The sequence below is a fragment of the Symphodus melops genome, assembly GCF_947650265.1.
Source record: "Symphodus melops genome assembly, chromosome: 7".
Taxonomy (NCBI): Eukaryota; Metazoa; Chordata; class Actinopteri; order Labriformes; family Labridae; genus Symphodus; species Symphodus melops.
Window position 1 is genome coordinate 18,648,862 of NC_136697.1, and position 14,092 is coordinate 18,662,953.

The following is a 14,092-nucleotide window of genomic DNA, read 5'->3' on the forward strand; positions in this document are numbered from 1 at the left end:
TAATGGAAGGTCCCTGCCTGATGACACATATGTCACCTCTCTACACTTCACAGATTAATTTAAGCCCTCTAACAGCCTGACAAGATCCTTCACTGTAATTGATCTTTTCTAGCAGCTATTCTATGACTCTGATTCGCCATGTGGCACATAACTCACTCACACTTCAGCCCGGTGGCTTGAGAAATATTATGCCACAACAGAAAGGCGATTATCTCCTGATCTGAAGATAAAAAAAAAAGGAGCTTCTGTGAAATTGATGAGGTAGCCATGGCAACCCAACTTGAAATCCAGGCTCAGGGAGGAGAAGGGAACCATTGTCATACCGTGCACAATACTTCTCAAACACATTCAAAGATATAAGAAATATATATCTATAAATTATCATAATGGTTTCTGATGCGGCCTTAGATTAAATAATTTGATAGGGTCCAGGCTTCAGATGGAGTGAGTGCCTCAGCTCGCCTCATGGCAATAAAGAAACAGGCTTTTAAAGCAGCACAGTCCCAACGGGGGCTATGCCTCATTCCAAGGTGAATCTGTAATTTCTGTTTGCAAATGAGCCCTTTCCCCAAGACTATCACAACCCCTTTTTGCTCTTATCGCACCTGAATTGCATCCAAAATTAAAAGGAAGCCAACTGTGACCCGCCACGCTTCCGCCAAACAATACACGAAATACACAACGATAATGAGGTGCAGCAGCTCTCACCTTCAGCAGGATCCGGTGGGCCGAAGTCCAGGTCATATCGCAGGATGTAAAAGTTATTCCACACATAAAGCTGGTTGTCCCTGGGGTTGTAATCCACAGCAGTGATGTACTGGTACTGGTTGGGGAAGAGGATGTCTGTGTACTCGCCCTGGCTCAGCTTGGTGTTGTAGATGTAATCAATTTGGCTCCTGCTGGCCTCGCTCTCATTCTCCTCGTAGGTCGATCGCACCACATGCAGCACGCCGCACACCATAAAGGCGTTGGAAGCGGAGCGCTTGTCGTACGCCGTCTCCCATGTGGCCTCGAAGCGGAGAGTATATGGGTTGAGCTGGCTTACCACAATGCGGCCATTGTTTTGCTCTGTGGCATATATCACCCATAAGCCCCTTTCATCAACCGCCAGATCGATGTCCGTCTTGCCCCCCCAGCGGTAAGGTGAGGTGTCGTGATAGTTGGCATTATTAACAATCGCCTCGCCGCTTTTGATGCGAGTGCGAAGATCAAACTTCACAATGTTTCGTGTGCGTTCTTTGTTAAAGAAGATGGCGCCGTCGTAAGCAACGAAGCCTGTCCCGTCAACACGATGCGGCAGTTTATAGGTGGTTGTCTGGCGGGCGTTTTTGAAGTCTTCCAGCGAGGCGTACTCAATGAGGGTGTCAGTGCGGTACGGCGTCCAGGGCATGAAGAAGACTTTGTCACCTGCCTGCAGCGGGTCTTTGCACCACGACCCCGCTTGCTGCTCTGCCTCAAACAGGAAAGTGGCGGCTCCTACACCCTTCAAAGTCCCGGGACAAATGAAAACTAGTGACAGAAAAGGGAGTGAAAGAAAATATATTAACAGAAAAATATTTGAACACACGTGACTCATTTGACACACTTTATTCTCGCTGCTGTGCAACTCAAGAGTAGGACAAAAGAGATCAGGGACTGTGAATTTGGAGGAATTTTTAAACTAGTGCTTTTGTTCTATTGCTTGTGAATTGGGAAAAGGAGAGTGAATGAATGTGTCAAATGGAGTATTCCGAATGAAAAATGGGAGAGGACTTGCATCTCAAGGGTCTGCTGCTACATCCTAACAGGGACAAAACAAACAAAAACGTGAACAAAATAAAGGTAGAAAACCTGCAAATGAAAGACACGGGGAAATGGAGGAAGAAGAGGTCACACTTTCTTTATGATTGTTTTTTTTTTTTTTTTTTTAAATACCAGCCTGTCTTTGACATCAAATGCCACATGAACAGGTGGGTATACGGACACACACTGCACATGCATACCGAGGTTGTAAAAACTAAAATGAAAGGGAACAGACTTCACATCTTGAGATAAGAGTGAACAACAGGTTGTCAATGATGGTGGTGGCAGCAAAGCAGAGGTAAAAATGAAAGTGGAGGTTGGAGGATTTGATCTGAACAACAGCGGTAAAGGGTTTCCACTACTTCTGTGGCGAAAGACAAAAGTAACCACTGATGGATGAGGGAGGTAGGCCATGGCAAGATTCCCATTTGGACGCTTCAAATTAATTGGTTTCGGATTAAAAGGGACACACTGAATTCTTGTTTTCCTTTCAAACTTCCTTTTTTTTCAGTCTGTGCCAATCTCACTCAGCCATCACTGCTATTTTACGTCACGTGCAGCAAAGTTGGGCCAAGCAAACTAAGACTGTGCCAGATAAGAATGTAGTGTTTATATATTACTCAAGGGTTAACACAGTAATAGGCTGGAACAAATCAACACCCAACAGTTGGTGTTTTCTTTCACATTGGGAGAAAAAAAGGCTACATTCGATGATCGAGGATGTCATTTGCAATTCTGTTTGGAAATTCATTTGGACTCCATGGGTGCAAACAATCCTCCTATGGGGGTTTAGCATTTGACAGGAGAGGCAATCAGGAGGGCGGGGTGGGGGTGGGGGGGGGGGGGAGACGTGAAGGGAGCTCTACTCAACAGCACAGAAACAAGGAGCCAGAAGGGGGGGAAGGGGAGGACCAGACCACTCATTTACCTTTTTGCTCCACTTCTATTTCAGGCATTGGAAAAGAAAGCAAAAAAAGAGTGCAAAAGGGAGAGAAGGTTATCATGAGTCAACTACCAGGTACAAAGAGAAAAATTAGTCGGAGGATATGGCCATGAGATGAACCGCAGAGCTGCTTTGGAAAGAAGAGCGAAGGGGAAGAACAAAGTTTTTGTTAGTGAAAAGGCCTCTCATCCTAGGATATAAAAAACAGATGAGTTATGGCTGGAGACGAGATATGTGCCATGCTTTCCAGGACATTAAACTTTTCATTTCTACCCTGTTTAACTGCCAACAAAATAATGCACTGGCCACTGTGAAATCCGAATAAATCCCTCGAAAAATGCTTCTCCTAAGTGGCAGAAGAAATAAAAACCTCCTGCTCATATTTAGATGGATAACATTCTTAGGGAAACAGCACATGGGTTATTTTTGGCATGTATTGAAGGAGGGTGGAATTTGTACAAACTTTATAAACACAAATCAAATCTCCGTCCCAAACTTGCTCGCCCACACACGAAAAACATGACACGGTGCTAATGTTACAGACCAAACTCTTAAATGAGCCAAGGAGAGCAACAGCACATGGAATGACTGATGAACAGTCGGCCTAATATGGAGTTTCTGTCGAGGACTGTCGAAGCTGCTTTCACTTGGGAGTAGGGGGAGACGCTGGAGACAATACATGAAAGATTTGGGTTTTAAAAAATGAGAGTAAAGAGGTTAGTCAGGGGGCAGAGGGGGGGGGGGGGAGCAGGAGGTGAAAAGGAGGTCTGTTTGAAAGGAGAAAAAAAAGAAGTGAATATTTCTGAAAGTGTTTACAATTCATCAATTTAAATACTAAGTACTTTCACAGGCAGGGATAAAGCCTTAAGGTGCTCTTGTAAACTTCTCTAAAACACCCTTTAAAGGTGGATTATCTCAAATCAGGCAGTTTCAAAAAGAGATGGGTTTAAAAATCCACTTTACGACGAAACTCAGTAAAACCATTCATAACAAAATACTAAAACAGACCCATGACTGAATACGTCAAAACAGCTAAATCATCGCAGCCTGTTTCGGACTTTTTTAATTTAATCTTGGTTTTATTCTAGCCTGTTTCCATGTCATTCTTTTTTCATTCCACTGCAGTAAAACACATATTATCCCCAGCCGGATATTCCAGGGTCAGTTGAACCAAATTTTAAGAACAAATATTTTCTCAGTTACCCCTAAATGGAGTTAAATCATGCAGATAGTTTTGGTTTAATTGCCCAGGTTTGAAATGTTCCCCGAGAGCTCTTCCATTGCAAAAATACAAGCCAGATGAATGGAAATCTGTCTGTGTAAGCACAACTGTGAAAAATCACTTTTCCTTGGTAAAAAGCCCAAACAATCCCAATAGAAAGAAAACGTTATTGATGTTACTACTGATTTTTTTTTTACTGTTAATATTTTTTCAAGACGTTTTAATTTTGTAAACAACACAAACATCAAAACATTAATTCTATTTACTGGGGGCAAAATTATTTCCCTATCTGTGATCAGGTAAGGAAACACTATATCGAAACCAAATCAAGATTTAAATGTGCTTATTGAAATAAATCCTCATTTATCCCTCTTCTAATTGAACTAAGCACTGTTCAGACTGCCAAGCCGTGATATTCGAGCCCTTTGACGTTTCGCCTTCAGTCTAAATGTCGAGAAGGTGATCCTTCCTTTGTTCTGTAGTCGGAGGTAACAGGGGAGGCGTTACAGAGGCGAGACGGTATCAGCGGGGGAGCACAGCACGGTGTGTGTGCGCATTTGACTGTGTGTTTGTTTGAGTTTCTTGGCACAAGAATATTACGTTGTGAGAGCGATGACAGCTGACCTTAGTTAAGGTTGAAGTAGCCTGAAAAGGCCTTTAGATTAGTTTTCAACATTTTTAGTAAACTTGGTTTCGTTGCAGTTATGTTTAACTACAACAAAAATCTTGAGAGAAGATGAATTCAAACGAATTGAATGTCACTAATTTTCCGATGAAAAAAAAAAAAAGCTTTCATCAGCTTCTCAAAAGTAAATATGCACTGCAAAGTAATTAAAATACTTAATGGAGAGTCTTTAAGTGCTTTCACACTTTTCTTAAAACTCAGGATCTACCCTTCCATTCGACAGGCATCATCTCCCACTGTCAGGAGCGAGTGTGAGCAAACATATTAATTCATATATATATATTTACTCCTACCATACGTAGCCAATCTTACCTTAATTAAAGTTACTTTTTTTATCTTCTTCTTCTGTTATTTTCTTTTTAGCTGTGTGCACTTTAAGGTGAAGCTAAATAAGGCATTAAAGGCATTTTATTCTATTCTATCAGGAAGGTTTCATAGGTAACCCCCTGAAGTTGTTACACATTTTCAATGGTGCACATGTGGAAACAGCTATTGCGTCTTGGATTGTTGGTTGGACAAGCAAAGGAATTTGAAGATCTCAACTCGGGCTCTGGAAAATTATGATGAGCAGTTTCTACAACTTTCTGACATTTACTGGACATTTCATTTAAATATGAAATAATGTTTTGTTACAGCCCAAGAATGTACTTTTTCACAGCTTTTTTTAATACATGGTGCTTGGCCTTAAAACAAGAGATCCTGTCACGCAACTATAACATTGATAGTTTTAGCATATTGACAAAATGTGAATACTATTTGGTCTGTTAAATGACAAAAGCAGCTGGGCTACTCGTGGTCATCGGGGGCGTTTTTACAGTGTGATGTATTTTTTCCCCCCACATGGAACCTACGGATGGGTGCTGACACTGGCTTGATAAAAAAGACCTCAGAAATGTATTAAAGCCTTGACAGAATTAACATGAATTCACATGTCCAATGAGGGATTCATGGGCCACAGAACGTCACATTTACTGGTATTGGTCCAACTACAGACAGGATCTAAAGCAAAGGCAGCTATCAATTCCTTACCCTAAAGACAGCTTTCTATAACCAAAACTATTTGCATGACTGGACTCCGCTGGAAGTAATCGAGAAGATTTTTTTTTTTTGTAGTTTTGTCGAACCGACCCTTTAAATGCCTGCCAAACTTAGTGTTTCTACTTCGTATATCATCATTAAAGCTAATCTCCTTCCAAATACTCCCAGTGTTCCAGCTGACGCATCATTTGTATCATCTGTAAACAAACAGGGTTACAGCACATCTGTCTATTCTACAGTCACTTTAAAAACACATTACAGTAGATAGATGGGTGTGAGATTTGGATGGCGATACTTACTATAGGGAACACACTCATACTGGACCTCTAAGTACTTGTAGGTGCCAGGGCATGGATCGGGAAAGACATCAGAGCCAGTGACAACCACACACTGCGTACGGTTGTTGCACCTAGAAAAAAGAGATTGACCAGAGATTTCATCATGACTACCCACAGCAAGAGTACTCGGCAAAGACAACATTAATAACACAGAGGAGGAAGAGTGAGCTTTACAGCTACAGCTAGAAATTGACGAAATCCCGGCCTGGACTGTCACATGTGCATTTTAATTTAAACCTTGGCAAACAGAGGGAGGAATTAGAGCATTAAGGACGAGTTAAATGAATGTGACAATGAACAACAGCGACAGAGAGAGAGAGAGAGAAAGAGAGAGAGCTGCTGCTAAAGGCATGTTAAGAATTAGGGATGGCATTTCCTTTAACAGCGTCTTCATACTGCTATTGAGAGGGAAGACATTCATTAAAACATACACGACAGGTGGCTGTGACATGCAGTGGACTGGAATAGTGGCCTCTGGTGAAACCGATCCGCTCCTCTGCATGTGCGCAACAAACACGATGTGAATGTGTGGTTTCTATCAGCGGCTCTATGACTTCCAGTGTGAAATAGCGTCCCTCAGCGAATTAGCAGCCTGATGTGTGAATTGCAAAGATAGCTTGTTGTTTGCAAATGTTTTTGGGAGCTAAAAAAAGTTCAAGGAAAAGCGGGAGAAGGAAAGAGACGCACAGCAAAGCAGAGGACGACATCTGTGTAAATACTGTGTAGGGTGAAATTGGCTCCACTTCAATCAAGCTCTCTTGAGGTTGAGGGATTGAGAATAATGTCAGCGGTAACGGAGGCAAACAAGAAAAGATTGGCACCAAAATAGGACGTTCAACAATTTGCAAGCCTGAGATAAATATTTCAGAAGGTCAACGGCAGTCATGCAAGTCGGACATACATTTCAACATCGGACTTGACTTTCAGAAAAGCATTAGTAATTAAAGAGGCTCTCTGTAGCTGCAAAATGGGATAGTGCTGCCCAACAAAGCACACAAAACCTTGACTCTGCAGCATTCAATACACATGGTGTTAAAGCAATGAATAAATAGGCAAATGCATGTACATTAGCTAGAAATAGATGTTACCTTTCAAGCTGCACTCAAAATCCACCATAACAAAACACTTCCCTTCAAACTAATGGGACTATTTAACATCATATATGAATAAAAAAAAGGTGCAAAGTCCATTATGAAAAGTAATGATGAGCATACTCATTACCAGTGGTTGTTTCAACATCAGTGGTGATAAGACGCTCGCTGCACTTTAGAGATGTACAGTACTTGTAAGGTGTCTGTGCAGAAAGAGTTGTTGTGATGGAGAAGAGTCAGTGGACCAACTAACAGCAGATTCACTTCAATCACACACTGTTTACACCTAATAAGTCTGACTAACACTTGTTACTAACAAGAGACAGCACATTGATTTAGCTCTGCTTATGTACAGGTTTTTAAACCCACCACATGTCAATGAAAGCTAGAATTAAAGTGAAGATCAATAAACTTAAAAAAGGTCAAATGAGGCGCAGTGATCATGTTGAACTGCTTTGTTTCCAGCAGCTATATTAAAAGGCTGCTTACTACTTGATGCATCACTAATAATAATAATAATAATAATAATAATAATAATAGGCTAAAGTTGTTTAAAATTTTACTTTAGTATTTATACTGATAAGTTGAAGTAGATATTTTGAGGTGTAACACACTTTTTTTGGGGGGAGGGGGTATTTCTCTTTGAATGGATCACTTCCATTCATTGTATGTCCTCCATTCAACACCTTGTTAAGTGACTTCATTGAAATGTATTTGTGCATCCTAACACACTGCTTATTTTTTTCAGATTGAAAACATCAACTTTGTCATCGATTGCAATTCTATTTTGATTGTCCTGCTTTTTTTTTGATTACACACTGCATGTGATCTCGAACACACTGAGCACATTTTCTCGGAGCAAAGTGATTAAACTCTGCACACTTCATCTGTACAAGCTGCTCCTCTGACCAGGCATAAGATTGAACCATTAAGTTTCAATAGGTCAAAGAATATATTGCCGTAGCAAAACATAAAAAAAAGAAAATTATATTCTAGCAAAACGTCCTTTCTGCAAGTAGCTCATTTTATATGTGCACATGTAGAAACCCGAGAGGTGAAGAGAACAGAGCAAAGACAGACAGAGAGAGAGGTCAGACGTACCATCCATTTACGCTACATCTCGACAGAAATCATCCCCTAAATATTAAAAAGCCCCAGTAACCTGAGATTCCATCAGTTCCTTCATACATTTTTCATTCAGACACTTTCTTTGGTCGACAACCAAACATTTCTGCATGACAAAACACTTGAAAAAAGAACGCTGTTTTGATTTCTGTCTTGTTGTTTTTGTTGTGAAAAACAGGGCTACTGATAAATACTTTTTGCCACAATTTTCTTCCCAACAAAACTGCCACTCTGTGCTGCAGACATCCCACTGTTTCTATCTCCTCAATCTTTGTTTATCTGTCTGCCGTGCTATTGCCTCTTGTTAATGTCCCTGTTATTGGGAGTGCATTGTGTCTTGATGTGAAGCAGATTCTAGTTTCTTAACTCTGCTGCAGACTGAGGGAATGATCAGAGCCTCCCAAAGCTTTGTGACTGCTTTAACATCCTTGGTTAGCACATCAGCCTTAATTACGGTCAGGAGCCCATTTCCTCTGATCTGATTCATTAGAATTATTCTGGTTAAGGGCTTGTGGTGCAGGGAGTCTTCTCAAAGCTTTTCGCTTGCACGCTGCCTCTAGGGAATCTCGGATGGAGATAAGTTTGAAGTGCTGCTCCAGCGAGTGAGGGTCTGACTTGTCAACAGATGTGGTGCACGATGTAGCAAGTAGCAGTCAAACCAAAGGGCATGGGTACTGTCAGCGGCAGTGTTACTGTATGAGTGTGCAGGGAGTTGGCTGTAAATTTAGAAAGACAGAGTAAGACGGGTGGACTGATCTATTCCTGAGATATTCTGGAGTGCTGCGTCTCAAGAGAGTAAATAAAGAAGCAGTTTAGCGAGGGGGTGAAAACCCAGAGGTGTAAAATGGTGGGCGATGGTGTTCAGAATCTAGCTTAAGGGGGGCTGGGTTAGGACAGCGCAGTGCATTAGAAGATGAACTGTGCTGGTTACTATTTATGAATCGTTCATCCAGTGCCCTTTAAAAATACACGCACCTCTAGGGGTAGGCAGTAGTCAAGCTGAAGTGTTGCTGTGCTGCCGTTTGACAGCAGAGCAGCCTCCTGTGAGAGAGGGGAACCAGGATAAAAGGCAAGATGATGGGCATTGCTCACTACCTGAGGCAAAGCCACTTCAAAACAGTACAAGTGTTTGAACAAAAGCAAGCCCACTGTTCCAGATAGGAAATTAAGAGGGTGTTCATGTGACTCGCAGTCTCTCGGAGCTACGCTGATTATGACTCAAACAGCAGCAACAACGTGCAGCTGGTGTGAAGAGCTCTGCCGCATGTCAATTCCTGCCTGTCAAGAATGAATCGGTTTCCTGAATTTCAAAATGCCACCTACATTATGCAGTCAATGAAAGGGATAAGAGAAAATAAATTAAAAAAAGGTGTGAAATGTTGATTTATTGTCCAGCTTGTTGGTTGCTACACAATCAGGAAGAACATGTACTCTTTTGTGCGCAGGAAGGTTAGCTCAATGGGGGGGGGGGGGCGGGGGGGAGAGGCCCATATTTTCCTTCCTCGGCTCCTGGTCATGTTTGTGAAATAAGATCCCTCCTCTCCCCAGAGTTTTTACCTTTGTGATATAATCTTGTAGGCATCGGGGAGGTAGCAGTTGACGTTCTCCATCTGGAATGGGTCAGCGTCACAGATCTTGTCGTCAGTGCGGCCGTAGTTGGCCGTCTCGATCATAATGACATCACTCCCCGGGCAGCGGAGATCAATTGCATATCCCTCGCATGAGAGCTCTCTCCTGACCAGCCCGAAAGGCAAGGCTGCCCGGCTGAACCCTGCGACACAAACACAGAGAGGAAACTTCAGACAAATAATAGATTTAATGGGAGAAAAGGATGGTTGCTTCAATACAATAGGACCACACATTTTGCGGTAGAACTCCACTGGTATAAAATAAATAGGCAACAGCAGTCGAATGTTTACCCCAGTTTCAAACAGACAGGCTGTTACATGCGATACAGGAATGGGGAAAAAAAGAAACAATCCATCTCTCCATCTCTCTGTGGTCTTGGATGTTGGCTAAGGCTTCTAATCTAAGTCATCGGAGACCAATGGTAACCTCATAAATTCTTAAGCAAACACAAAAGGCTACAGAGCATCAGAAAGGCCTCCACCTAGAGAGAAGGTCCACCTCAGAGCCAAACCTGCCTGGACTGAGAATAGTTTGTTTTACAGTCATACAGAGCCCCCTCGTTTGTTTCTTTTGCTTTACTTGCACTGTAAAGGCAGATAGAGAAAAAGGCCGAATCCCGGCAGAATGGAGTGTAATATAATCCATTTTACAGTGTCGGCGATCGAAGAGTCTGGAGTCCACACAGGAGGAAAAATCTATACATGGAGCGGAGCAGATGGGAGCGCAGCCAAATAGCTCTACTTTTGGGGGAAATTAACTGTTTCACCCAAATCTGACCCCTCCCCCTCTCTTTTCAGCAAATTACAATGACATAGATTACTCCTTCGCATTTCTTTTCTCTGTTCAACGCAACGTTGTTTGAGAATTGTGTGGAACAGTGCAGATATGGAGATTTGCAACAAGAGGAAAAGCCATAAAAATGAACGAGTAAGAGAGGAAAAATCCGTTATCTGAGGATAGAAAGATCCAAAGTGGGAAAAAAAAGTATCTGTCTGCAATTCTGAGAAAACAATTAGGCAAAATCTAAGGAGTACATGCAAATGTGTTCCATTTAAGAAGTGCAAGCAGAGCGCTGCATGAACTGTCAATAATCGCCGTTGTTTTCAGCAATCGTGTGTCCCTGAGGGGGCAGCTACCATTTGTATTTTCTGCACTGCTCTGGTCTAATTAGCCCTCTTTGCAGCCTGTTACCTTTTTCCATGCTCCCATTGGCTCACGAGCATTGTCATGTACTAACTCTTACCACCCCGGGTTCACTTTGCCCCCTCACTCTAATTATCCGCACACGTTTGACAGTCAGGGCCTGATGCAATTAGCATTGTTTGAACTGCTTGGAGTTGAAGTGATTCCGGCTTGAAATTCCAACCCCGAAAGAGAAAAGAAGAAAACCAGACCCACATGTCTGCTAGTCGTTTCAGCCTGCTGTGCCTGGCTCACTCATAATGATATTCTATGTCAGTCGGCACATGTCACACTAGCAAACAGAAAAAGAAAACACACACAGACATCTGTGAAACATACACTGTTAAAAGTATAATGCTCATGTTATGGGGTATTAGGAGGAACTTCTGCACTAGTAGTGGTAGCAGTGTAACAAAATATGAAACTAATGGTATAAATTCTCTGGCATTCAGCCACGAGACATTTCATTATAATACCATGATCTATCTAATGGCCAGTAGATTCTGCTTAGCTGGACTGTTTATCACCTCATTAGGAGACGTCAGTGTAGCCGAACCATAAGTGGAGGGCTGTGGGGTCACTCCATCCATTCCAATAACCACGACAATTACCCAAGCCTTTCAGAAATCCTGTCCAGAATGGTGGATGATAAAACCCAGAGTGAAGTCGCCGGCTTTACGGCGGAGACTAATGATCATCCCGCCTGCCATTGCTCATGGAAGGAGTGACGGCTTTATCGCGTCAGCTACAGAGAGCAGAGGGGGAGAGAATGCATTTCAAGGGGTTTGAAAAATTCTGAGCGGAGACACCATCTTTGGACTAAAACACCCTCACAGACACTAACACACGCCAAACGCCATCTGCACCCTCCCTTTCCCTTGCTGTCCGCTGACAACTCTGCCCATCTATCACAGCACTATGGCATGAAGGCATGCTGCTGTCGACACGGGCCTCAATTGATTAGGTCTATGCCTGGCCGGCCTCCTCTTCCTCCTCCCTCGCCCATATAGATCTCTCTGGTCATAGGCTAACAGTACATCAATTAGGGGGAGTACCAAGACTGTACTGGCGGCCTTAAGAACAAATGGCTTGTTCACCAAACTGCGGATAGTCTCTGTCTCATTAATGACTGTCTTGTCAACTGGTAATAGGGCACATAAAGACAAATCTATCTAACACTTTAAAACATATAGAAAGGTTGTTTTTTTTTTTGCTCTGTAGGAGGGGAGTTGAATTCAAGAGAAAATATTTTTAGTCGCTTTAACTGAGTGTTGCTTAAGATCTTCAGATTTAAGCACAGCTAAGAAAGAAAAAACCTTGTGACAACAAAGCTCCCTGGCTGTAGGTATTCTACTCTGTTGATTTTTCTCGGTTTAAACAAGTTTTGCAAGATTTTGGAAAGAGAGGAGGTTTGTTTGTGTGCACAAATGTCAGTGTCTTAGGAAGGTATGAAAAGCTTTTCATCTCACGTTCTGTGCTTTGTTTGACTGCTCAACTTGCAAAAGTTGAAGACTGCGACAGAAGGGCACCAGCTGCAGGGAAAATGGTGTCAAGAAGACTGCAGGAAGAAATCCATAACACAATCCCTGAGTGTGTTTAAAAGGAAGAAAAGAGAACAGGCTGCTCTCTTGTTGTCTGTACCTCAGATTAACATTAAATTACACAATTAGTGAAGGAATTGAATAATGCTTTATATAGAACATGTAGTCAAATTGCCATGGTAACCACTTTGACTTAGCTATAATTGGCTGTGATCCTTTTTTCTGGCCTTGTTGACACGCAGCCTTATCAAGCATTCTGGTCAGTGAGTGACTGCGAGGAAAGTAGCTTTTCAGATTCCTCCCCCTGACCTGCCTGCTAAGCTGTCTATTGAGCGCCACAGAGCAAAGCATGGGCAGAGACTGCTTCTCAATATGTTGTATGCTGGGAGTTTATTCTTCTTCTTCTTCTTCTCCAGTTGACAGCCTATTATTCACTGGCGACATTCCCCCCCCCCACCTCATAATACATATTTTGTTTTCTATCAACACCCTTGAAATTGGAAGTGGCACTGTGGCTCAGATGGGTGCGTCTGAAACCATCCAAAGACTTTTGCTAACTGGCTTTTAAAATCCCTTGAGATGAAACTAAAAGATAATGGAGGTTTGGCGGCGGGTAGTGTCAGATCAAAACACAAAGTGTTGAGGTTTATCTTTCCTGTTCTGTATGTTGGCTCTTAAGAGCACAGTTGAGAGCAACCTTTAACCCTAAAAGCTCCTCTGCGTCTGCACATCAGACCCTGGGAGAAAGAACTGGGGGAGTGTTTGATCAGTCAGAAAAAAAAAGAAAAAAAGTGGCCCATTTTTGGGGGTAGACAGAGTGGCGATGGCTGGCACAGACACAGAGCAAAGGCGTTGGTTGACGCTTGTCATACTCTATTAAGGTTCCTTTGATTGGCCTTTGTGGTCCTGGAAACGGCAAACAGCTGCATGCAAATGGCCCTGTTTCCCTGAGGCTGGCCCCCATTGTTCTGGGCTTGGATTTGACGGGGACGCTTTCTCTGCTGCATAAAGGAGGGTGTAGCCTTTAGTCAAATAAGAGTGCCCCCACCGTGGACACAGCAGGAGTACATCAAGATTGTTTGTCTTTTTAGGTTGTTTCGTTCCTCATATTGCTGGTATAGCCAACATCTTTGGAAGAATGAGCAGATCTTAGAGTCAAGCTTTTCCTCCAAACAGCGGGGGATGCCTCTGTAATCCAATATCCGGAGTGACAGAGTGGTCATACAGCATGTTTTGCTCTGGTGGACTAAAGATTTTCAATGGAAAAATCATAAACTAGGACAAAAACATATTTGAATTGTTAATTTTAGGGTACAAAGAACCATCAATAGTTTGCCTCCTTTTTTCCTGCTTCATTGTTCTTTACTGCAGCATTTCTCATCTGTTCAGGAGAACATTTTGAGCTCTGGCCAAGGAATAAAATTAGCCGAGAAACAGAAAAATACAATGCAAGAGACCACTGGGGTAAGCCTTTTATGCATTAAATAGAACAGAAGCACCCTTCACTGTCCATGCA

The 14,092-nt window shown here is 42.4% G+C and overlaps 1 protein-coding gene across 8 annotated transcripts in view; it reads right to left on the bottom strand.

The window, feature by feature from the left end:
- adgrl2b.1 (adhesion G protein-coupled receptor L2b, tandem duplicate 1) overlaps window positions 1-14,092 on the bottom strand; it is an 85,140-nt gene that overhangs the window by 40,502 nt on the left and 30,546 nt on the right. For 7 of the 8 annotated variants that reach the window (XM_079349372.1, XM_079349370.1, XM_079349371.1 and 4 more), the window contains exons 3-5: window positions 9,782-9,995; window positions 5,970-6,079; window positions 709-1,509 (exon numbers count right to left, since the gene is read on the bottom strand). In XM_079349372.1, coding sequence (XP_079205498.1) covers window positions 709-1,509; window positions 5,970-6,079; window positions 9,782-9,995 — 1,125 coding nt within the window. Of the gene's footprint in view, window positions 1-708; window positions 1,510-5,969; window positions 6,080-9,781; window positions 9,996-14,092 lie in introns of those variants that run through there. The other variant, XM_079349373.1, reaches the window with a different exon arrangement.